We start from the raw sequence: 25,828 nt of genomic DNA, 5'->3' as shown, positions 1-25,828 counted from the left end.
GATGACAGAGAATACGAAGACATGGATCTGGTTGGTTTTTCATGAAATGAATATATTCGCTCGTTGTGTGAATCTCTAGAGAATTCAACTAATTGTGTGTTGGTTCACCATTCTGCAGGATAATCCAAACTTTGATGTCATGACGCAAAGAGGGAGAGACTTGCTTCATGGAAATGGTCACGACCGATGGCTTGATAAATCGTATAATATCATAATATCAAAAGATGGACGGGTGACTACTCATTTTTGATAATTTACAAATACAAACGTCTTTTCTAGTTTCAACTTCGTTATAAGAAAATTATCTTTATTTTCAAGCAAGGGCTTTGTGTTGAGCATAGTTGGTAAGTTGTACCTGTACTGTGTTTGAAAAAGAACAAGCTGGCCTTTGATGTAAGAAAATTGCCATGGAAAGGTTTGTTTTACTGTATTATAATAATAGGGGAGATGGAAACATTTCTGCTCAACTTATTGAACACCTTTATTCCGCAGACGTATACGAATTCGGGTAAGATATTTGTGTCATCATTCAATGCGGAAATATGTTACTCTTCTTATGAGGTATATTTCTACGATGAACCGTTGTTTTTTTTTTCTTTTCACAACACAGGTATCGCGAGGATGGCCATTGCCGTGGAGAACCAGAAGTCAACCCACCTAAACCGTCTAAACTCGTCTGGGATATCCCAGAAGTGGTAAGTAACCGAGAGTTGTGTCATTTGATTCAGCTAATAGTTTTTTAGGCTTTTATACAAACTACTTATGTATTATCACTTGAATCATTCATTCTAGTGTATCGAGGAAATTGAAAACAACTATGTCGAAGTTACTAAAGTCATCGCTGATTTGGATCTATATTGCTGTTTACATAAGTCATACGGCAAAGGATTCATTAAGTCTATCAAACTCAGCCCGGATGCGTATATTCAGATGGCAATTAATTTGGCCTACTTCAGGGTAAATACATGTCGCATCTAACCACTTAACTATATATGTACATTAATTTCTTCTGTTTTCTTGTAAACGCCAAAATGTATTGCATGTGTCACAATTTGTTGATAACCAATGAGTGTTTCAGGAAAATGGAAGACTACAAACTACAATTGAACCGACAATGACTCGACTTTTTCGTTATGGTCGCACCTCTAACGTCCATTCGTCTACTCCAAGGGCTAAAGCATTTGTAAACGCCATGGAAGACAAAACTATATCGGTAGATAAAGCTATAATTTAGTCACATAAATAAGGTTTTTTTCGAAATTAAAGGGCTAGAAATGCTTTCAGATATCTTTGATTAAGAAAGTCACAAACACCTTGATGCATTTTATCATTCTATACGCAGAATGAAGAAAGATTTGCTCTTTTGAAAAAGGCGTGTGAGCTCCATCAGTATCTTACTCGAAAATCGACGACTGGCCAAAACTATCCTCGACACATTTTTGCTCTGAGGCTTGCTGCTATGGAAATCAAAGCTTGGTCTTCCTTTTTTGATTTGATCAACTACGACGAAGGCACCTTGGTAGCTTCACAGGTAATTAGGTGTCTAACTTCATTCTAGCAATACGCCTGATCGTTTACGTCCGCTCATTAATTTCTTCCTTAAATCAACGCATATTTCAAGTTGATGAAATGTTAATGAGTATGTTGAATCGATGTTGATTCTTTCATCGAAAATTAACTGCTCAGTCTTCTTAAAACGCTGATAAGCTTCTTCTGGATTCCTCCAAGATACTTGCATTCATGATAACAACATGATATGTTATTTCAGTCTTCCCTTGATCAGACTGGTCTGATGCGTCTGAAAGATTATCCCGAAAATGGATCTCCAGGAGGCTGTTTTGGGATAGTATGTATCCTCATCCCAACAATCCGATATTGTTGTCGATCGAAAGTTATTACATTGAAGTCAAAGATATTTTATTCAGAATATATATTTCTATTTTAGGTTAGTAGAGACAGCTATGGAGTTTTCTATACTATGTCTGGGGAAAACTTGATATACATTCATGTTTCATCGAAAGTTTCCATAGAAAATAGAGTAAGCATTACTTAATGTAGAGTTAAGTGTCATATATTTTTACTTAAATGATTTGGTTTATGTGATTATATCCGTTACAGGACTCGAAAAGATTTGCTCACCGTTTACTCAAAGCGTTTGCCGATATGCGAGAAATGGTAGAAGATGCACTTAGCATGTGATAAAATTCATATCTCTGCGACACAATTTCAATGAAAATCATTAACATTTTGCAGTATAGAAATTATATCATAAAATATGAAAATAAAGTTTAATGTAGGTAATATTACATATTTTCAACGAGACGAACTCGCATTTCTAATGGTGGATGGATTTTTAGATGAATATTACCGAAAGTGAAATCATAATTTACGGTGGCTTTTTGTGGTTTGTGATAACAAACCTTTTCGAATTATTTCGACTTGTTAATTTTGTCCTCAAAATGATAATCGATCCATATTCTTTTAGTCTTTAAAAAATATTTCTTAAGTAATTCAAAGAATCACATTTGAATGGCATAATTGTAGAAAAGTGATAATTTCTCTTGAAAATAAACTATACATAATAGTTGATTAACTTGCGCTGAATAATTAATTATTGTTAAATCATCGAAAAATTATTTCACTATGCAAATGCAATTTTCGTGTGAATAATGTATGTATAAAGCTATTTGTCTGTGCTGGTTAAAAACACCTGCAACGTCGCGAAACGTGATATCGAAGTCTAATGTTTGACTAGATGAGGCCAATATAAGCTAAATTGGATAATCAGGGAAAGGTAGTACGTAGCTTATGACGGAACTAATTTTGCAGTTTGTTCACAGTGATTGGTACCTACTAATCGTATTTATTCGTACATACGGAGGTAAGTTTCTTTTGATGGACTCTCACTAGGTACTTTTCGTTGAATGGTTTTGGAAACTTCATGTGTAGGATTGAAAATACTAGAGTCTGTTTAGTAATTTATATACCCCGACACTAGTTTCAGCCATATGTCAAAGCCAATCGAGAATTCTGGACTTGTATTATACATTATAAATAGTTCAGTCTACACATATATACTGGTTTTATGATAACAAAAAAATCAACTTCATTACAATCGGAAGAATTTGGCTCAGTTTGTAAAATTTTTGCTGTTTTAATAGGAAGAGATGAAGAAAATAATCCTTCCCGCGGGACCACCGAAGAAAAGATATCTTCGCAACAAGGCAGTTGTTCTGGTCACGGTAAAATTCATAGCCACATTCTGTTAGGTTACGGTCATTCGAAATTGTTTCCTGAAAACTGTCAAAACACTCAACTTTTACTGTGCCAAAAATCGCACCATACATTAGTAACCATTTAAGGAAATATTTTCAATGAACTCTTGATAAACCTTTCTAAAGCTTTCTGACTATAATTTATGATCATTTTTGGCAATTTCTTAAGAATTAGAAAATGATTCTTACTTTCAGAATTATATTCATAATTCAATTTATCCAGCCACATTGAACAGTCTGGCTTTTCTGTTGAGCACATTTTTGGCGTTTACTTTAGCCGACATAGATGTTTCGTTCGGACTTACACCTCGGATAGAAAAGTTAATGCAGACCTACACGTAAGCAAACATCGATTATTGATGTAATTCATTTTACTGGATCCTTCTATCATAGTTTGTACAAAATTCGATATTAAGCCTTGTTATTCTATGTTCCCAGCCGATTTTCGGGCCGGTTTATTTTGTATTTGTCAACGGTTATATCTGCAACAATCATATGGATAATAGCAGTGAAACTGATGCGTATGTTGATTACCCGATTGCTATCCTATACCGGTTGGATTTTCGAATCTAGAAGAGAAGTGTCTCAGAAAACAAAACTCTGGATGGTATGCTTGATAACTACTCTACATTTGAACATTCCATATTCATCCGATGTTTTAAAGGAAATTCACTTCAATTCTATAGTTAGCTTTAAAGTTTTTAATGGGAGGAAGAAAACCCCAGTTGTATAGTTGCCAGGGTCTACTTCCGTGTTTACCACTACCATCACTGAAACAAACGGTTGAACAAGTTAGTATCATTTTATTCACTCCTTGGACTAAATTCAAGGAAAAAAACATAACTGAAGATCTGGTTTTCATTTATATTAGAGTGTTGATGTAAAACGACAGGAATGGGATAATGAGGAAAGGTTAGATGCTCTCGAAAAACTTGCTGAACAATTCAGAACTGGTCTCGGTAAATGGTTACAGTTAATCCTCACAAGTAGAGTGTGGCTAATGGATATCTACGTGCGTGAACATGAGTATCCACATATCACTAAAATGATATGTCTTTTCATTAAAATCAAGATAGAAAAAAATCTTCCCTTATTGCTTAGTTAATCGTGATTGTAGATTGGGGACTTGTGGAGGATTCAAAATTATTTTCGTTCGAGGGAACCAGGTTTCTACACAAACAAAAACTACTTTGGAATGGTGAGTACAACATAAAAGCAAAGCTGCATTCAAATCCAACGACGAAACCTAAGGGAAAAATTCTAAAAAAAGAGATCAAACTTTGTACTACAGGAAACCCCATTCTTTGTACCGACTCGGAACCAAGCAGCCAGAGCAGCCAACCAGACATACGCTATGTTGATCTTTAAAAGTGAAATTGACGACGAATCCCTCAGTCCAGTATGTTACTACTCTCGTTTATCCAGAATATCAAATTTTCTTATGATAATGATGTTTTTACAAACTATTTTTAGCAAATGCTTTTGAATGGGCATGTGCCGCTCTGTTCTGACCAGTTTCGTAGGATACACGGTTCCACTAGAATTCCACGAAAAAACCAAGGTAGCCAGATTAAACTGACTTAACATAAATAGTTATTTGATTCAAAACAATTCAACAATTTCATCTAGATCTATTTTTTATTTTTTCATTTTCTCTAAAAATTTTGTTTCCGTTTAGACGAATGTTTGATCGTGGATTCGCAGCACATCGTTGTATATCATAAAGGCCGTTATTTTAAGTTGGATTTTCTATACGAGAATAGATTTTTGCTGCCTTGTGAATTAGAAATGTGAGTTTCCAATACTTTCAATGATTAATGCATGTACTTCATTTGTTTGATTTTGTATTTCTATTTTTAAGTGCATTTCAAAGTATTCTGGATAACGACGAACCTCCATCTCCAGGGGAAAAACTTTTAGCTTCCTTAACGGCCGGCAATCGGGATACATGGGCTGAAGTGAGGGACAATTATTTTTCGAAAAGTCTTAATAAAACATCACTAGATCTGATAGAGAGGGTACGGTTCTGATTTATTTTCCTTAGCCCAATGATTTGTATATTATGGTAATAGAAGATTACGAAAATAAGTTCAAGCGTAAAGACATCGATCGGTAAAATGTATTATTTACATATCTTATAGGCTGCTACAGAAGTTGTCCTTGATGACAGAGAATACGAAGACATGGATATGGTTAGATATATCTAACGAAATAATATATAATAGAATTACTTAATGATAAAGAATCATAATAAAAAATGATCTAATCTAATAATATAATGATTTAATTCGCTCATTGTAGTGAAGTTAACTAGCTGTTATGTGTTACGATTTCTCAGAATAATCCCAACTTTGATGTCATGACGAAAAGAGGAAACGACTTGCTTCATGGAAATGGTCACGATCGATGGTTTGATAAATCGTACACTCTGATTATAGCAAAAGATGGAAAGGTGAATTAGCATTCACAAATACAAACTTGTTCCTTTTTGGTCAAAATCATAAAATAAACACTTTCGTTTTCAGCAAGGGTTTACTGCCGAACATAGTTGGTAAGTACTCTGTGTTTGAAACAAGGTGCTGGTCACTTATATTGGTAATTCACATGCACATATTTAGCAAAAGCTTTTGATATGATGTACAGGATTAGTTTGAGTCCATTAATAATATCAGTTTTTTGATGCTATGTTTCCACAGGGGCGATGCAAGTGTATCTTCTCAAATATTTGAAAATATCTATTCCAAAGACGTTTATGAATTCGGGTAGGAAATTCTTATCACGTTCCAATGTGGGAATATATTGAACCTATTTGCCAGGAGGTATACCTTCACGATGGGATTATGTTCTGTTAATCACAGGTATCGTGATAATGGTCACTGCCGCGGAGAACCAGAAATCAACCCACCGCCACCATCAAAACTCGCCTGGGATATTCCGAAAGAGGTTATACAGAAATATTGTGTTATAACCGCACGGCTTTATAGAAAATACGTTAATATCATTACCTCATCATTGTAGTGTATCGAGGAAATCGAAAAGAATTATGTCGAAGTTACTAAAGTCATTGCTGACATTGATCTATATTGCTGCGCACAAATGTCATACGGCAAAGGATTCATTAAGTCTGTCAACCTAAGTCCAGATGCTTATATTCAGATGGCAATTAATCTGGCCTACTTCAGGGTAAATATAACTTCTCATCCCCTAGCAGAGATAGGCTTGTAGGGTTCAAGTCGAAGGGGCGGCATTTTTGGATCATGTAGGAAGGCGAGTTAAAGCTTTTAGTCCTGTGTATGCATGCTAGTTGAAATTACTTAGAAACTGTACAGTTCTGAAATTTGAAATGTGCTTATTCTAGGAATGTGGAAAACTAGACGCTACATATCAACCGACAATGACACGACTTTTTCGTTATGGTCGAACCTCTAATATACATTCATCTACTACAGAGGCTAAAGCATTTGTCAACGCCATGGAAGACAAAACAGGATCGGTAGAGAGCTACTTATATCTTATATCAATAATCGGAGTCGAATAAATCTTGAGAGATTTTTTTTCTGCTTTTATGCAGAATGAAGAAAGATTTGCTCTTTTGAAAAATGCGTGTGATCATCATCAGTATCTTACTCGAAAATCGATGATTGGTCAAAACTTTCCTCGACACATTTTTGGTCTGATGCTTGCTGCTGAAGAAATCAAAGCTTGGTCTTCTTTTTTTGATTTGATCAACTTCGACGAAGGCACCTTGATAGCTACACAGGTAATTAGGTGTTTAACCTAATTCTAGTTATATACATCGTTTGTTGCCCGGCGTCTCATAAACTCTCAATCAATGCGTGTTAAATCGATGAAATGTTGACGAGTATTTGAATCAGTGTTGATTCTTTCTTTGAAAATGAACTGCTCAATTCTTTCAAAAGCTAAGCTTCTTCTGGATTCTTCTGAAATACTTGAAATATGATTAGAAAAAAATATGTTATTTCAGTCTTCCCTTGATCAGACTGGTCTGATGCGTCTGAAGGAATATCCCGAAAATGGATCTCCTGGAGGCTGTTTTGGGGTAGTATGTATCATTAATCTTCTTTATCAACGGTGCATTGAATACAAAACCCGACAATCCGATATTGCTGTCGATCAAAGGTTATGACATTGGAGTCGGAGCTATTTCATTGAGAATATATTTCTATTGCAGATAAGTCAAAAAAACTATGGAGTTTTCTATACTATGTCTGGAGAAAACTTGATATACATTCATGTTTCATCGAAAGTTTCTATAGAAAATAGAGTAAGCATTATTTTGGAATATTACTTCTTAAACTGTAGATGTTAAGTATCATATATGTCATACTTTCTCACCTAAATGATTTGGTTTATGTGATTATATCCTTTACAGGACTCGAAAAGATTTGCTCACCGTTTACTCAAAGCGTTTGCCGATATGCGAGAAATGGTAGAAGATGCGCTTGGCATGTGAGCGCGCGATAGCATTTATCTTTGTGACAGACAATTTCATCGAAAATCGTTAACATTTTGCGATATAAAGATTGCATCATCAAATTCGAAAATAAAATTCATTGTAGTTAATATCACATATTTTCAACGAGAAGAATCTCGCATTTTCATTGGTGAATGGATTTCTAGATGTTCAAAAGTGAAATTGTATTATTTATTTCATTTAGTTCAAGATTGACGGTGGCTTTTTGTGGTTTGTGATAACAAAGTCTATTCAATAGATTTGTTAATATTGTCCTCGAATTGATAACTAATTCATTCTTTTTAGTCTTTTCAAAACATTTCATTTTCTTACGTAATTTGAAAAATCAAATTTGAATGGCATATATATATATATATATATATATATATATATATATATATATATATATATATATATATATATATATATATATATATATATATATATATATATATATATATATATATATATATATATATATATATATATATATATATATATATATATATATATATATATATATATATTATATTATAACTGTTTGTTCTTCTATGGATTTTTAAATCATTTTTAAATCATTTGAACTCTCCACCGAGGATTGAACTTTTTATCTGTACTAGGAACACCTGCAACTTGTCGTGAAACGTGATACCAGAATGACGGGTAGCTTTTCATTTGAAGCCGAAGTTTAGTGTTTGATGCAGATGAGACCAATATCAGTTAGGGAAAGGGGATTATCAGGGAAAGATATTAACTTATGACGGAGCTAGTTTCGCATTTGTGGCTCGGTTATCAGTACCTAACAATCATACGGAGGTAAGTTTCTTTTGATGAACTATCACTAACTACCTTTATTTTAATTGTTCTGGAAACTACATGCATAGGATTGACAATAAATCGATTTCACTACAATCGGAAGAATTCGTAAAACTTTGGCCGTTTTAATAGGAGGAGATGAAGAAAATAATCCTTCCCGCGGGACCACCGAAGAAAAGATATCTTCGCAACAAGGCAGTTGTTCGGGTCACGGTAAATTCATAGCCATATTCTGTTAGGTTACGGTCATTCGAAATCGTTTCCTGAAAACTGTCAAAACGACTTTTACGGTGCCAAAAGTTGTTATTACTATGTTATGTTGTTTCAGTGTAACCATACATTAGAAACCATTTAATCAACTGATGAACTCTTGATAAAGCTTTCTATTTGATTGATATGTTTAAGATCATTTTTGGTAATTCCTTAAGAATTAGAGTATGATTCTTACTTTCAGAATTATATCCATAATTCAATTTACCCAGCCACATTAAACAGTCTGGCTTTTCTTTTGAGCACATTTTTGGCGTTTACAATCGCCGAAATAGATGTTTCGTTCGGACTTACACCTCGGATAGAAAAGTTATTGCAGACCTACACGTAAGCAACCATCGATTATAGGCGTAATTCATTTTACTGAATCCTTTTGCCATATTTTGTACAAAATACGATATCAAGCCTTGTTATTGATATATTCCCAGCCGATTTTCGGGCCGATCTATTTTCTATTTGGCAACGGTTACATCTGCAACAATCATATGGATGATAGCAGTGAAACTGATGCGTATGTTGATTACCCGATTGCTATCCTATACCGATTGGATTTTCGAAGTTAGAAGAGAAGCGTCTCAGAAAACAAAAATCTGGATGGTATGCGTGATATACTCGAGATTCGAGCATTCAAAATTCATACGATTTCTAAAGGAAATTCGCTTTTGATTTTAGTTAGCTTTAAAGTTTTTAATGGGAGGAAGAAAACCCCAGTTGTATAGTTGCCAGGGTCTACTTCCGTATTTACCACTACCATCACTGAAACAAACTGTTGAACAAGTCAGTATCATTTTATTCACTCCTTGGACTAAATTCAAGGAAAAAAAACAACTGAAGATCAGGTTTCCATTTTTATTTTCATTAGAGTGTTGATGTAAAACGACAGGAATGGGATGATGAGGAAAGGTTAGATGTTCTTGAAAAACTTATTGAACCATTCAAAACTGGTCTCGGCAAATGGTTACAGTATATCCTCACAACTAGAGCGTGGCTAACGGATATCTATGTGTGTGGACATGAGTATTCACATATCACTATAATGAAATGTCTATTTTTAACCAAAATTCATCGAGATAAAAAAGGAATCTTTTCTTACTGCTTAGTTAATCATGATTGTAGATTGGAGATTTGTGGAGAACTCAGAATTATTTTCGTTCGAGGTTGCCATGTTTCTTTTGCAACAAAAACTACTTTGGAATGGTGAGTACACCATAAAAGTAAAATTCAAATTCAAATCTCACGACAAAAACTAATGGAAAATTTCAAACAGGAAACTCCATTTTATGTACCGACTCGGAACCAAGCAGCCAGAGCAGCCAACCAGACATACGCAATGTTGATCCTTAAAAGTAAAATTGACGACGAATCCCTCAGTCCAGTATGTTTCTACTCAATCCTTCTGCTTTCGTTTATTCAAAATATCTGATTTTCTGTCGATATTAATGATGTATTGTACAAACTTTTTAGCAAATGCTTTTGAACGGGCTAGTGCCGCTCTGTTCTGACCAGTTTCGTAGGGCACACGGTTCCACTAGAATTCCCCGGAAAAACCAAGGTAGCCAAATGAAACTCACTTGACATAAATGGTTAATAGATTCAAAACAACTTCATCTTGATCCATCTTGGTTTTTCTCTCAAAATTTTGTTTCCGTTTAGACGAATGTTTGATCGTGGATTCGCAGCACATAGTTGTATATCATAAAGGCCGTTATTTTAAGTTGGATTTTCTTTACGAGAATAGATTTTTGCTGCCGTGTGAATTAGAAATGTAAGCTTCCAATAAATATTTTCGATGATTAATGCATGTAATTCATTCGTTTAGTTTTGTATGTTTATTTTTTTAAGTGTATTTCAAAGTATTTTGGATAACGACCAACCTCCATCTCCAGGGGAAGAACTTTTAGCTTCCCTAACTGCTGGCGATCGGGATAAATGGGCTGAAGTGAGGGAAAAGTATTTTTCAAAAGGTCTCAATAAAACGTCACTAGATCTGATAGAGAGGGTACGGTTCTGACTATGATTTATTTTGAAAATAACGATATTTAGAACTTAACCCAGTATACATGTTTGATTTGCTATGGCAATAGAAATTGACGAAAAGTTCATAAGTTCATGCGTACAGACATTGATCGATAATATGAATTATTCACATATCTTATAGGCTGCTACAGAAGTTGTACTTGATGACAGAGAATACGAAGACATGGATATGGTTCGTATGTCTTAAGAAATAACAATGTATTTAAAATTGAAATCGCTTGTTGTACGAATCAATAGTGAAGCTGTTATACGTCAACAAATTGCAGAATAATCCCAACTTTGATGTCTTGACGCAAAGAGGAAACGATGTGCTTCATGGAAATGGTCACGACCGATGGTTTGATAAATCGTACACTATAATAATATCAAAAGATGGAAAGGTGAAATGGCATCACAAATACAAACTTGTCTCCTTTTGTTCTGGTAAAATCATTAAATAAACATTTCCGTTTTTAGCAAGGGTATACTGCCGAACATAGTTGGTAAGTTTGAACTTCCCTGCGTTTGAAACAAGGTGCTGGTTGTTTATATCGGTCATTCTCGTTCGCATATTTAGTAAAAGTTTTTGGTATGACATATAGGATTGGTTTGTGTCCATTAATAATATAAACGCTTTTGATGCTGTTTTTCAGGGGCGATGCAACTGTAACCTCTCAAATGTTTGAACATATCTATTCCAAAGACGTTTATGAGTTAGGGTATGAAATTCTTATCACGTTTCAATGTCGAAATATATCATACTTCTATGTCAGGAAGTATACCTTCAAGGATGGTCTTTTTCTTCTGCTGATCAGGTATCGTGACGATGGTCACTGCCGCGGAGAACCAGAAATCAACCCACCGCCGCCATCAAAACTAGTCTGGGATATTCCAGAAGAGGTAATACACAAATATTGTGTTATTTCCACATGGCTTTATAGAAAATACGTTGATATCATTACCTCGTCATTGTAGTGTATCGAGGAAATCGAAAAGAATTATGTCGAAGTTACTGAAGTCATTGCTGAAATTGATCTATATTGCTGCGCACAAATGTCATACGGAAAAGGATTCATTAAGTCTGTCAACCTCAGTCCAGATGCTTATATTCAGATGGCAATTAATCTGGCCTACTTCCGGGTAAATATAACTTCACATCTCCAAGCAATTATTGGCTTGCGATTTAAAACGAGAGGACAGAATTGTTGGATCATGTAGGGGGGGAGGCGATTTGAAGATTTTAGTCGTGTACGCGCTCTGAGTAGTTAAAATTATTGCTAAGAAACTGTTCTGAAATTTGAAATGTGCTTATTCTAGGAATGTGGAAAACTAGACGCTACATATCAACCGACAATGAATCTATTTTTTCGTTATGGTCGAACATCTAATGTACATTCATCTACTACAGAGGCTAGAGCATTTGTCAACGCTATGGAAGACAAAACTATATCGGTATAGAGAGCTACTTACACCTTATATCAATTAATCGAGCCGAATAAATCTTAAGAGATATTCTTTTTTGCTTTTATGCAGAATGAAGAAAGATTTGCTCTTTTGAAAAAGGCGTGTGATAATCATCAGTATCTTACTCGACAATCGATGATAGGTCAAAACTATCCTCGACACATTTTTGCTATGATCTTTGCTGCTCGGGATATCAAAGCTTGGTCTTCCTTTCTTGATTTAATCAACTACGACGATAGCACCTTGATAGCTACACAGGTATTAGATGTTTAACCTAATTTTAGTAATATACATCGTTTGTTGCCCAGCGTCTCATAAACTCTCAATCAATTCGTGTTAAATCGATGAAATGTTGTTGAGTATTTGAATCGATGTTGATTCTTTCTTTGAAAAGGAATAGCTCAATCTTTTTAAAACGCTTATAGGTTTCTTTTGGATTCCTATAAAATACTTGCATTATGATTATAACATAATATGTTTTTTCAGTCTTCCCTTGATCAGACTGGTTTGATGCGTCTGAAAGAATTTCCCGAAAATGGAGCTCCAGGAGGCTGTTTTGGGGTAGTATGTATCCTTAATCTTCTTTATCATCGGTGCAATGAATACATAACCCGACAATCCAATATTGCTGTCGATGATATTGAAGTCGGAGATATTTTGTTGAGAATATATTTCTATTTCAGATACGTAAAGACAACTATGGAGTTTTCTATACTATGTCTGGGGAAAACATGATATACATTCATGTTTCATCGAAAGTTTCCACAGAAAATAAAGTAAGCATTATTTTGGAATATAACTTCTTAAAGGAAAAACTGTAGATGTTGTGTATGTCATACATTCTTACTTGAATGATTTGGTTTATGTAATTATATCCGTTGCAGGACTCGAAAAGATTTGCTCACCGTTTACTCAAAGCGTTTACCGATATGCGAGAAATGGTAGAAGATGCGCTTGGCATGTGAGCGAGTGATAGCATTCATCTGGGCGACAGACAATTTTATCGAAAATCGTTAACATTTTGCGGTATAAAGATTGCATCATCTAATTCGAAAATAAATATCATTGTAGTTGATATCATATATTTTCAACAAGAAGAATCTCGCATTTTCAATGGTGAATGGATTTCTAGATGTTCAAGAGTGAAATTCAATTATTTATTTGAAGATTTACCGTGGCTTTTTGTGTTTTGTGATTACAAGTTCTATCGAATCGTTTTGTTAATGTTGTCCTCGAAATGCCTGATTGAGACATTTTGTAGCCTTTCAAGACATTTTCTTAAGTAATTTAAAGAATCACGTTTGAATGGCATCATTCTATTAGAAGTAGTTGATTAACTCATGCTAGATTATTCATATTGTTAAAATCATGGAAAGATATTTCAAATTGCTATCTTTTTTGAAATAATAATTCCATTTATTTTCTACATATTTCCAATGAATAGAATATGTATGAATACTTTATGTATAAAACTATCTGACTGTACTAAAAACACCTGCAACGTGGCGTGAAACGTGATATCAGAATGACTGGTAGCTTTTCATTTGAAATCGATGTTTAATGTTTGATCAGATGAGGCCAATATCAGCTAGGGAAAGCGGAGGATTATCAGGAAAAGATATTAACTTATGACGGAGCTAGTTTTGCATTTGTGTCTCGGTTATCAGTACCTAACAATCATACGGAGGTAAGTTTCTTTTCATCAACTATCACTAACTACTTTTAGGTGAACACAATGGAAACTATATACATGTACACGATAAATAATACTAGATTTGGTTTAATAATTTATCTACCCCCAAACTAATTTCTGGCATATGTCGAACATTTAGAATTCTGGACCTGGTGATTAAACATTATAAGAATTCAGTCTACGCAGAATGGTTTTGTGATTGCACAAAAATCGATTTCCACTACAATCGGCAGAATTTGTAAAATTTGGGCTGTTTTTATAGGAAGATATGAAGAAAATAATCCTTCCCGCGAGTCCACCGGAGAAAATACATCTTCGCAACAAGGCAGTTGTTCGGGTCACGGTAAATTCATAGCCACATTCTGTTAGGTTACTGCCATTCGAAATCGTTTCCTTAAAACTGTCAAAACGACTTATACGGTGCCAAGAAGTTGTTCTGTTGTAATGTTGTTTCAGTGTAACCATACATAAGAAACCATTTAATCAATTGATGAACTCTTGATAAAGCTTTTTATTTGATTGATATGTTTAAGATCATTTTTTGGCAATTTCTTAAGTATTAGAAAATGATTCTTGCTTTCAGAATTATATCCATAATTCAATTTATCCAGCCACATTGAATAGTCTGGCTTTTCTGTTGAGCACATTTTTGGCGTTTACTTTAGCCGAAATAGATGTTTCGTTCGGACTTACACCTCGGATAGAAAAGTTATTGCAGACGTACACGTAAGCAACCACCGATTATTGACGTAATCCATTTCACTGGATCCTTCTATCATAGTTTGTACAAAATACGATACTAAGCCTTGTGATTACTATATTCCCAGCCGATTTTCGGGCCGATTTATTTTGTATTTGTCAACGCTTACATCAGCAACAATCATATGGGTGATAGCAGTGAAACTGATGCGTTTGTCGATTACCCGATTGCTATCTTACACCGGTTGGATTTTCGAAGTTAGAAGAGAAGTGTCTCAGAAAACAAAACTCTGGATGGTATGCGTGATAACTACTCGAGATTCGAACATTCACAATTCATCCAATGTTTTCAAGGAAATTCGCTTTTAATTTTATAGTTAGCTTTAAAGTTTTTAATGGGAGGAAGAAAACCCCAGTTGTATAGTTGCCAGGGTCTACTTCCGTATTTACCACTACCATCACTGAAACAAACTGTTGAACAAGTCAGTATCATTTTATTCACTCCTTGGACTAAATTCAAGAAAAGAAAAAATGTTACTGAAGATCAGGTTTTCATTTTCATTTTCATTAGAGTCTTGAAGTAAAACGGCAGGAATGGGATGATGAAGAACTGTTAGACCTTTTAAATAAACTTGCTGAATCATTCAAAACTGGTCTCGGCAGGAAGTTACAATTACTCCTCACAGTTAGATGGTTGCTTATGGATATCTATGTGTGTGGACATGAGTATTCACACATCACTATAATGATATGTCTATTTTTCATCCAAATCTATCAAGTTTAAAAGAAAGTCTTTTCTTACTGCTTAGTTAATCATAATTGTAGATAGGGGACTGGTGGAGAATTCATAATTATTTTCGTTCGAGGTTGCCATGTTTCTACGCCAACAGAAATTACTTTGGAATGGTGAGTACACCATAAAAGCAAAATTGCATTCAAATCTCACGACGAAAACTAATGGAAAGAATTCCTAAATTTTGTACTACAGGAAACCCCATTCTTTGCACCGACTCGGAACCAAGCAGCCAGAGCAGCCAACCAGACATACGCTATGTTGATCTTTAAAAGTAAAATTGACGACGAATCCCTCAGTCCAGTATGTTTCTGCTCGATCCTTCTGCTTTCGTTTATCCAAGATATCGGATTTTTCTGGTTTAGATGTATTGCAAAAACTCTTTTTAGCAAATGCTTTTGAACGGGCTTGTGCCACTCTGTTCTGAACAATTTCGTAGGATACACGGTTCCACTAGAATTCCCCGGAAAAAACAAGGTAGCCAAATTAAACTCACTAAACATAAATGGTTAATTGATCCAACAATTCCAACATTTCGTCTGGATCCATATTTTTGTCTTCTATATTTTTCTAAAAAATTTCTGTTTCCGTTTAGACGAATGTTTGATCGTGGATTCACAGCACATCGTTGTATATCATAAAGGTCGTTATTTTAAGTTGGATTTTCTATACGAGAATAGATTTTTGCTGCCTTGTGAATTAGAAATGTGAGTTTCCAATACTTTCAATGATTAATGCATGTAATTCATTTGTTTGATTTTGTATTTCTATTTTGTCTAAGTGCATTTCAAAGTATTCTGGATAACGACGAACCTCCATCTCCAGGGGAAGAACTTTTAGCTTCCCTAACGGCCGGCAATCGGGATACATGGGCTGAAGTGAGGGAAAAGTATTTTTCAAAAGGTCTCAATAAAACGTCACTAGACCTGATAGAGAGGGTACGGTTCTGATTTATTTTTCTTAGCCAACTATGATTCGTAAGTTAAAATGATAGAAATGTATGAAAATGCGTACAGACATTGTTGCCCTCATATATCGGTTAAAAGTATTATTTGCATATCTTATAGGCTGCTACAGAAGTTGTACTTGATGACAGGGAATACGAAGACATTGATCTGGTACGTTATGTCTTAGGAAATGATATTTATTAAATTGAAATCGCTCGTTGTACGAATCTATAGTGAAGTCAACTTCATTTATACGTTACTATTTTACAGAATAATCCAAACTTTGATATCATGACACAAAGAGGAAAAGACTTGCTCCATGGAAATGGTCACGATCGATGGTATGATAAATCATACACTATCATAATATCAAAAGATGGAAAGGTGAATTGGTATTGACAAATACAAATTTGTCTACTTTTTCGTGAAAATCATTAAATGAACACTTTCGTTTTCAGCAAGGGTTTACTGGCGAACATAGTTGGTAAGTTTGAACTTCCCTGTATTTAAAACAAGGTGCTGGTCATTTACATTGATCATCCACATTCACACATCTGGTACAAGTTTTTGGTATAATGTATCAATGATTGGTTTTGGTACGACGATGAGATAAGCTTTCTTCTTACAGGGGCGATGGAAGTGTATCTTCTCAGGTTTTTGAATACATGTATTCCAAAGACGTTTATGAGTTCGGGTATGAAATTCTTATAACGTATCAATGTGGAAATATGCTATACCTAAGTACACTTTCACGATGGTCTTTTTTGTATTGCTGATCACAGGTATCGTGATGATGGCCACTGTCGCGGAGAACCAGAAATCAACCCACCGCCACCACCAAAACTAGTCTGGGATATTCCAGAAGAGGTTAATACGCAAATATTGTGTTACCTCCACATGGCTTTGTACAAAATACGTTAATTTCATCACCTCATCGTTTTAGTGTATCGAGGAAATTGAAAAGAATTATATCGAAGTTACTAAAGTCATTGCTGACATTGATCTATATTGCTTCGCACAAATGTCATACGGCAAAGGATTCATTAAGTCGATCAACCTCAGTCCGGATGCTTACACTCAGATGGCAATTAATCTGGCCTACTTCCGGGTAAATATAATTTATGCATGCAGGGTTTAAGTTGAGGGACGGTATTTTTGGATCCTGTAGTAGGAGGGCGACTTAGGGCTTGATCCTAAGTGACGCGTGCTAGCTTCGAGAAACTATTCTTGCTGAGTGATCGATATCTGCGATAGCCCTTTCAATCCCAACTTAATTTCCAAACACAAATTCTTTTTGTGTTCAGGAACAACTGCGGGCCTGGGGTTGAAAGGAATAAGATATAAAACAAATCCCAGAGTCAAATATTAGATACATGTATTTTGTCTCATGATGACGATAATGACGATATCTTAAAATAAATGTCGGTATTTTAGGAAAATGGAAAGATTCATGTTACATTTCAACCGACAATGACTCGACTTTTTCGTTATGGTCGAACTTCTAATGTCCATTCGTCTAATACAGAGACTAAAGCATTTGTCAACGCCATGGAAGATAAAACAGTATCGGTAAAAGAGAACTATCACTTATATCTCATCAATAAATCGAGTCAAATAAATCTTGAGAGATATTCTTTTCTGCTTTTATGGAGAATGAAGAAAGATTTGCACTTTTGAAAAAGGCGTGTGATCATCATCAGTATATTTCTCGAAAATCGATGATAGGTCGAAACTATCCTCGACATATCATGGCTCTTGGATGTGCTGCTGAAGATGTCAAAGCTAAATCTTCATTTTTTGAATTAATCAACCACGACGAAGAGCTTTTGATAACAACTCAGGTAATATTAGAATCAGGGTTGATTTAGTTAGTACATGTATACATAAAGAGCATTCTCAAAAATACGCACGAAAAAAGTTACTCGATGGTTCGTACAACTAGTCGAGGTTTTAACTTGTGACAGTTGATTCATGCAGTTTGTAGATAATATCGTCACATTTGCATGATATGACCTTTTGTCTTGTGATAATGTACAATCTGTTTTAAATCGACGATATCTATGATTGGTCCAGTCGTCCGGTGATCAGACTGGTTTGATGCGTCTCAAGGAATACCCAGAACTTGGATCTCCTGGAGGCAGTGTTGGGGCGGTATGTATTAGCGGATCGTAACCTCGCAGATTCTAATAACTGCTACGTCTGTCTATAAAATGCGATGTGATCGAAATTATCGACTACGATGCGATAGGCTCTCTGTTATTAGATATGTCGAACGAATTACGCAGTTTCCTATACTATGGCTGGCGAGGGCATCATATACATCCACGTTGTATCGAACGCTTCCCAAGAGAACAAAGTAAGAACTTTAGAATGAGAGAAAAACTGTTGATAGTGATGTATCATTCTCACTGTCGTAATTTGGTTTATGTGATTATATCCGTTACAGGACTCGAAAAGATTTGCTCAACTCTTGCTCAAAGCGTTTACCGATATTCGAGCAATGGCAGAAGATGCGCTAAACATGTGATATGAACATTTGAGATTCATTGAAAATAATCAACACACATTATTGATGGGTTTGTCACCAAATCGAGGACTAAAGCTTTGAAAACATTTACCGGGTTACACTTAAGTTTATGTTTGCTTTATGTGATGTATAGTGTTAGGATGGTGGTATGGTATGAAATCAATAAAAAAGAATACCGAATTTTCTTCAATTCATTTTCAATAGTCATCTATTGTCTCTGGCTTGTGTATCTTTCATTTCATTGATCACTTCACGGTCTAATCTTAATATACCGGTACATAAGTTCAATCTTGTATTTAAGTAGTCTTTTCGTTCATCAGGGGATTCCACGGTCCCAATTTCGGCAGCCGTGACATACCAGGGCCGCCGAACCGGTACGTATGGCTAAAAGAAGATATCTCAGCAAATTATCTACAACCAAGGACTGAGAGTACTTTTGACGTATCGGGTCAATGAATAGTTCGAGGATCAAGGGGCCCGGCGCCCGCCGACTCTGGTACCGTTCGCCCTTAACCTGCTTTTAGATATGCATTTACTGGCATCACCGCTGGTTTTACTGCTGGAAAATGTCGAAAAATTACCATGATTAATTATGCAGCTTCTTAGTGTCTTTACTCGAGGATGATTGAAATGAGATGGAACATACCCGCTGCAGTGATATATATTTTTGGAAGACAAAATTAAATCCATGTCCTGCTTATAGTTAGTAAATAATATTTAGCCTGCTTATAGCGAAGAAAGATGTATGATTCTACCGTATCCGATTTAGTGTCAACTGTTGTAAACTGTCAAAATGATCGAATATCCACCCATTTCTCTCCTTTCTAACCGTGTTTTGGTTCTATTTGACGCTGATGTGGACTGTAGAAACGCTTGTAAATAGTACTTATGCTACTATGAAGGAAGGACAATCGAAGTTTTTCGGAAGAACAATAAGAGGGAAAAACTAGCGACCTATTGAATAATACCTCTATCTTAATCTATTAATCTTGTTCTTCCATCGAGACTCTTTCTCAACCTCACTAAAATAGGCTTAATACGCCCCCTAATGAATCTTATGCACGCACACATGCTGTCCGCTCTATGAAGTCTGTTTATTAAATATTGTTGAAGTTGGCCAATTTATTTGATTTGGGCATTCAAGATTCATGGATATGGCTGAATTAAAACCTTCGGACAGTTTTCAAGAGATTGATTTAGCTACACCCGATTCCGAAAAATCGAGCTCTGTTCTTGCTTCGACGGCGCCAAAAACTCTAACGAGCACGGCAGATGCGGTCGAAGGAGTGACCGGCGGGGCTGAAATAGCGGGCATTAATCAGTGCAGTTACGATTTAGATGAGTTTCGACAAGCGCTACAGAAACAAATTCACGACAATAACGTGGATAAAAATGTTTGTTATCCTAGTGAGGACACCGTGCGAAGGCGAATCCACGTGCGTTCTCAAAGTGATAAAAATCCGACGTCGATTAGTCAGAATTCGGTTACATTAGTCAACGGCGGTGCGGAAGATGGGTAAGTATAGACAGGTCGAATTCCTTGAGCCGAATTTGATTACGGAGAATCATCACATCCTCGAATTCTAAGCTCTTTCGAAAAATGTATCGATATTGCAGATTTGAAGTTCGGAGAAGAAGCGGATCTCTATTAGAAATACGTGAACAAACTTATACACGGTTGAAGGAAGAACTGATAAAAGCACAAAACGTAAGTTCATTCGAATAATGAATAAGGACTGCGGCAATTGAGGATTGATCGACTAATTAGGCACAGATAGTGTGCATTACGACTGTGATATTAGATTTCTTTTCAGATTCTAATAGAATTTATCTTAATTTTCTTAAAATATGGTGAGTGAGGAATTCGAAACTGTGTCAGAAATAAACCCTGAAGGTGAATCTAAGTTTTTCTGGAGACATGATAAGGTCCTCATTTTCCTGTATTAGATGTTATGAAAAGTAGCTTCGTGTTTACTGGATTCCTATTCCATTGAATGAATTGCATGAAAGTCGTTTGTATGAATGCAAGATATTTGTTATCTTTTGTTATTGTAGGCTTTGCAGTTAAAAGATGCAGAGTGTGAAAAATTAAGTCAGGTTCAAGTGCAGATGGAAAAAGAACTGGAAGATCTTACTGCTAGTCTTTTTGAGGTGAGTCCATTTCTAAGAGAGTTTAGCCAACAATGACTGTCTTTTCTTTTTCTAATGATGAATTAGAAACTCTGTACACAGATAACAGGAATGATTATCATATGTAAATCATCTTCTATGAAAATCAAATCAATCAATTGCAGGAAGCGAATAGAATGGTTCAAGATGCTAACGTTAAAAGAATGCACCAAGAGAAACTGCTCGCTGAAGCTAATGCTAAGGTATATTTGATACTTAAACTGGTATGATCTAGTCTACATACCATGTATTCACAGTCAAATGTAAGCTCTGGACAAAGGTAACGGTTTCTGGTACCGGTATTCATATTGGTATAGGAATGTGAAATGTGTTGCTTTGCTTTTGTGAGGTATGGCTGAGATGCAAAGACTGGGCTTTTTTGTGACAACCTCACTTGACATCTGCTTTATTCGTGACTTCTACCTGCATTTCTACAGTGACAAGCTCACTTGTCACATCCTTGGCTAGCACTAACACATGTCAGTTTACCCAACAAGACATGTGCTTTATTCGTAACTTCTAGCTGCATTTCTACAGTGATGACCTCACTTGTCACATCCTTGTGGACTAGCAGAACTAGCTGAAACATACCAGTATGTCAGTATGTTGTGCAAGTCATCTGCTTTATTTGTTACTTCTAGCTGTATTTGAACCGTGGACCTGATTTGGTCGGGTAGGTTCAAGATGCCACAGGTTGGAAGAAACCTCAGGGGTGACTGCAAGCGTAATGCTTGCATGAGTATCTCTGAAACCTATGAGACGGTTAATACAGTAAGGCGCTGGCCAGCTATGTTCTCCTACCATTGAAATGTCGTATTTTGATTGTAGATTGAAGTGTTGGATGCGGAAGTAACCGCTTTGAAAGCTCTAGTGATAACGAGTACGCCCAGTATGCCCAATCGACATCTGCACCCGCAGATCGACAGCGTGAAGAAAGATAAAGCATCATTTATGAAAGGTCACCGCCGCTCTACTTCCCATCACGATATCAAATCGATGGCTGTCGACGTCATCGATATCGATATCAATAATCCGAAAACTGTTGCTGATAAACCTAACGTTCGAGGAGAGGTGGGTATTTATCGTTAGTTCTCTATCAGTCGGTTCTCTATTCGTGTTTAATTCATTCTTCATTTTCGACTCACAGACAGATCCGTTGTATTTGCAAGAATTTCTGAATTGGAAATGTGCTCCAACTTTAGACCACAAACACGTGTTCCTTCATCGAATCTTGCAAGAAGATGTTTTGCCGTGTATTAGTTTTGTGAATAAAGATGTGAGTTCAAAATGTTGCTGTGATATTTCGTAATTAGCCCACCAAATTTGAGACTTCTGCAGTTAGATATTCAAATACTACATTTGAAAATCGAGGTTATGCTGTATATCTGTACTGGTTGATAGATTGCATGCTGGTGGTACCAATCTGAAGTAGTATTCGTTTTGTTTTTGTTTTAGCTGTCATCCGGAGTTTTAGAAACAGTGAAGAACAATACTCTAAGCATCGAACTAATTCCTGGAAAAAATACATTTCCCCGGTAAGTGCCGCAGCTGTCGTAATACTCCGATTGCATCGCACATGTGCAAGTGTTGTTTTTCCTTGTGCAACTTGAGTATATTTGCTGTCGACTAAGAGCAGCGTATCTTTGCAATTTTCCAGGAAGTGTTCTTTAATGGAAACGAATCGTTCGTGTCAACATAGAATTCGACTTTGCGATACCGGTCCTTGGCATTTCATTTGTCAATTAGCAAGGAATAGGGTCAGTATTGCCGGTGAAGATTTCAAACCTGTGCTATCATCTAACCGAATTGATACCGTCTTAGAAATTTCGACCGTGTTTCATTCATGTATCGTATACAATGTAACTACGTCAATTTTTTCAGATTGCTGCAGTTTGTAATTTTTACACATACATCCGTTATATACAACAAGGATTAGTCAAAAGTGAAGGTAAGTAGGAATGTGGATTCAATTGTCCTCCATTGCCCGTGGAGTGAAAGGGGGTACTTTACCTTCCGACTGTGTGAGCAAGATAAAGGCTGAACCAATGGAACCATTTGAAAGAAATTATTTTATGACATACGTCAGATCATGCAGTGAAGAGCCCTTTTGATTTTGGAGGTTCCAACTCTGAAGACAGCTGATTGATTTGGATCAGACCCTCAGCGTTAAGTCACTTTTTAAGCCTCTAAATTTCACAATTTTAACAACCATTTGTATTGTGTGTACCTGTGTCTGCTGATTTACAGGACATAAATGTTGACTTAAATATCTCTTAACCTTAAGTCACTGGTGTATTTAGATTGCCGGTACTTTGTAATAGGCACAGAAAACCAGCAAGGCAGAAAACCTTTTAATGCTGCTTTGCTGTTTGTTGTATTTATTATTATCATGATCTACCACTCTAAAAATCACTCCTTTCTCGTTTTCTATTTTTCAGATAATGAAATCTATTGGGAAATTATTCGTCTCCGGAAAGAAATTGCATTAGCGCGTCTCAGTGTGCTTTGATGATTCAAAATACTTTTTCGGTATTACAAAAAAATCAAAACATTGTACATTATTTTTAAAAAAACGTCAAAAGTAACACAAGTGGCTGTGAGTGAAAAGGCATGATACTTAATCACTATACAGGACCTGGCCTTCACAGTGAATGAAGGCTTAGATTCGACACAAAAATTTTTTCAGCGACGTTTCTCTCCAAAGTTTGAATTTTACTTTGGGGCTTATGGGTCGGAACCGAACTAGTTTTGGGTTTGAATTCGGAACTCACTGTAACTTGATTCGGCTCTTAATTCGTAGATTTCCACGAAAATGAAAATACTTGTTGTTATGCAATTATGGAACACTAATGATGTAAGTCACAATGAGGTTCTGTTAAATAATGATCAAATTTGTCTAGGAATCATAACTACCGGGGTAAGTGTCAGGTATAACGTTAGGTAGAAATAAATAATGTTATGAAGTGATGTCTGATTTTAGCTCGCGATTAACAATAACAGAGATTGTTTTATGTTTTTTGGTGCTTTCATAAAACGGGTTACACATTTTATTGTCAGCTGTCTCCTATTGGGATTTTGTGAAGTGGGGCTCCTTTTATCCGAGATTCTCAAATGGGCACTGCTGAACAACTGATTTCTCTTGCCCTTCAAATTATGCATAGTTTCCAACAATATTGCGGTAGCAATGTTGTGTTACTGAATATTATGTTTTACTTGCTGATATGTTGTAATCATATTTTTATCCGTACATGATCAAATCCATAAAAGTGTAAATTGTAAACATGGCTTCTTTTCAATGTAGCTATCTCACTTACTTAATTCTTTTGAAGACAATCAATACGTTTATTTATTCATTATTTGTGTTTAGATTAGAAATTATTATCTGCAGAGTTACGAATACCTCAAAATGGCCATTTGCATTGATTCTGTATGAAGATTCGATCATCGATTCTAACATTTCGTAATAGTTGTATTTTTCTATGCACATTGTAATACATGTACTGTACATGTATATTGTAGATCAGATCATATGCAGATGTTAAACTAGTGTAACTATATGTACATGTTCCACTACTAGGCCTGAAGAGTCATTATATGAGATTAACCAGGGTATTGAATGCTCATTCTCGTCATAAAGTTGCTTACAATCCCTAGGTGAGTTCTAGGCAGGTTTTTATCAGAAAGCCGAATGAAGAAAAGCATCGATGTTACTTATAGCAATGCGATTTTAGATGTTTACTGAAAGAACAATTGTTATTTGTGTATATCAATGTATGTAGAGATTACTAACACTATAACATTGTATCTAGAATAATACTGTTGTCATGCGTAGAAGGATTTTTACATCTTGATCTGATCTTTTATTATCCTTATCTTGTTCTTGCCCTTCACCTGGAATATGAAGTATTTAGATTCACAATTTTTTATTTGGAGGATTGTTAGATTTTAAGTTGTTTATCGAGCAAATAGCAATAACAAATATTATCTTGCCCGAGTGTAGCATGATTTCATTAGCTTACATCAAGCAAGACCCTCTTCCGCTGAAAATCAACCAACTCAGTTTTAGTCGCATATTACCAACTATGGAATGCGCAGCAGAATTTAGCACCTCCATTAATCTCCATTTTGTAAAAGTTATTAGCAACCTGTGATTATATCAATTATTAGTTATGTACCTCACACCACATGAAACCTTTTCATGTTAACATGCTTCATGTAAGTAGACATAATACATGTATATATACTTATATAGCTCAAGTCTATTATTGTGTACTTTCCAGTGAAGAAACTAGCCAGACCCATTACCCAACAGTTAGTCCATTTAGTCAACTATCACCAGTATTTCAAATAAATCTTTACTCAACATTTGAGAATTACATTAGACTATGGGCTGCTGTTAGCAATGAAAGTTGTGATAGTGTATTTTTTAAACTGCTCCTCGATACTTGTCTCTTAATTCATTTGAATTACACTGAGTAATGGAATAAGTTGTTATTGCGTAAAAAGCACGATTTTATTTTAGAATCATTTATTTGTAAACACACATGGAATTATGCTGCTCTAAGATGTACCAGTAGATTTGAATGACATGTGTTATAATATATATATGGATGAGTAAAACTAATAAATTCTATAAGTTTTAAATATGTTCATTCTTTCCGGCTTCTTGTGTGTTGGATTTCACC

At 35.5% G+C, this 25,828-nt stretch overlaps 3 protein-coding genes and 2 long non-coding RNA genes across 5 annotated transcripts; all 5 read left to right on the top strand.

Annotated features, from left to right (window-relative positions):
* Positions 1 to 992: 992 nt before the first annotated feature.
* On the top strand, positions 993 to 2,199 carry LOC141912442 (carnitine O-palmitoyltransferase 1, liver isoform-like). The gene is made up of 4 exons (XM_074803681.1): positions 993 to 1,213; positions 1,343 to 1,531; positions 1,769 to 1,846; positions 2,119 to 2,199. The coding sequence occupies exons 1-4, from the start codon at positions 1,115 to 1,117 to the stop codon at positions 2,197 to 2,199; spliced, it is 447 nt and encodes a 148-aa protein (XP_074659782.1). The 5' UTR covers positions 993 to 1,114.
* A 2,828-nt stretch (positions 2,200 to 5,027) lies between these two features.
* On the top strand, positions 5,028 to 5,674 carry LOC141900653 (uncharacterized). The gene is made up of 3 exons (XR_012618746.1): positions 5,028 to 5,065; positions 5,417 to 5,467; positions 5,614 to 5,674. It is a non-coding gene; the product is annotated as an uncharacterized LOC141900653 (long non-coding RNA).
* A 41-nt stretch (positions 5,675 to 5,715) lies between these two features.
* Positions 5,716 to 6,177, top strand: LOC141903436 (uncharacterized). Its single transcript, XR_012619073.1, has 4 exons — positions 5,716 to 5,727; positions 5,801 to 5,826; positions 5,972 to 6,037; positions 6,134 to 6,177. It is a non-coding gene; the product is annotated as an uncharacterized LOC141903436 (long non-coding RNA).
* Positions 6,178 to 6,371: 194 nt separating this feature from the next.
* On the top strand, positions 6,372 to 13,280 carry LOC141912323 (carnitine O-palmitoyltransferase 1, liver isoform-like). The gene is made up of 14 exons (XM_074803609.1): positions 6,372 to 6,458; positions 6,634 to 6,768; positions 7,669 to 7,745; positions 10,678 to 10,834; positions 10,994 to 11,044; positions 11,329 to 11,354; positions 11,505 to 11,570; positions 11,667 to 11,751; positions 11,827 to 11,991; positions 12,169 to 12,303; positions 12,385 to 12,573; positions 12,802 to 12,879; positions 12,999 to 13,091; positions 13,200 to 13,280. Exons 1-14 carry the CDS (start codon positions 6,372 to 6,374, stop codon positions 13,278 to 13,280), a joined length of 1,425 nt encoding a protein of 474 aa, XP_074659710.1.
* Positions 13,281 to 19,767: 6,487 nt separating this feature from the next.
* On the top strand, positions 19,768 to 25,752 carry LOC141904129 (guanine nucleotide exchange factor for Rab-3A-like). Its single transcript, XM_074792650.1, has 10 exons — positions 19,768 to 20,490; positions 20,592 to 20,682; positions 21,030 to 21,125; positions 21,269 to 21,346; positions 21,972 to 22,214; positions 22,291 to 22,419; positions 22,599 to 22,678; positions 22,801 to 22,900; positions 23,025 to 23,091; positions 23,582 to 25,752. Exons 1-10 carry the CDS (start codon positions 20,123 to 20,125, stop codon positions 23,650 to 23,652), a joined length of 1,323 nt encoding a protein of 440 aa, XP_074648751.1. The 5' UTR covers positions 19,768 to 20,122; the 3' UTR covers positions 23,653 to 25,752.
* Positions 25,753 to 25,828: the final 76 nt, after the last annotated feature.

Source organism: Tubulanus polymorphus, chromosome 1, assembly GCF_964204645.1.
Source record: "Tubulanus polymorphus chromosome 1, tnTubPoly1.2, whole genome shotgun sequence".
Taxonomy (NCBI): domain Eukaryota; kingdom Metazoa; phylum Nemertea; class Palaeonemertea; order Tubulaniformes; family Tubulanidae; genus Tubulanus; species Tubulanus polymorphus.
The sequence above is the reverse complement of the archived record's forward strand: the minus strand, read 5'-3'. Positions and strand labels throughout refer to the sequence as shown.

Coding starts and splice junctions, on each gene's coding strand:
- LOC141912442 (XM_074803681.1), top strand. CDS start 1,115: ATGACTCGACTTTTTCGTTATGGTCGCACCTCTAACGTCCATTCGTCT. Junction 1,214..1,342: donor TGGAAGACAAAACTATATCG/GTAGATAAAGCT, acceptor TTCTATACGCAG/AATGAAGAAAGATTTGCTCT. Junction 1,532..1,768: donor GCACCTTGGTAGCTTCACAG/GTAATTAGGTGT, acceptor ATGTTATTTCAG/TCTTCCCTTGATCAGACTGG.
- LOC141912323 (XM_074803609.1), top strand. CDS start 6,372: ATGTCATACGGCAAAGGATTCATTAAGTCTGTCAACCTAAGTCCAGAT. Junction 11,571..11,666: donor AAAGACGTTTATGAGTTAGG/GTATGAAATTCT, acceptor TCTGCTGATCAG/GTATCGTGACGATGGTCACT. Junction 12,304..12,384: donor TGGAAGACAAAACTATATCG/GTATAGAGAGCT, acceptor GCTTTTATGCAG/AATGAAGAAAGATTTGCTCT.
- LOC141904129 (XM_074792650.1), top strand. CDS start 20,123: ATGGATATGGCTGAATTAAAACCTTCGGACAGTTTTCAAGAGATTGAT. Junction 22,679..22,800: donor GGAAAAAATACATTTCCCCG/GTAAGTGCCGCA, acceptor GCAATTTTCCAG/GAAGTGTTCTTTAATGGAAA. Junction 22,901..23,024: donor GTCAATTAGCAAGGAATAGG/GTCAGTATTGCC, acceptor CAATTTTTTCAG/ATTGCTGCAGTTTGTAATTT.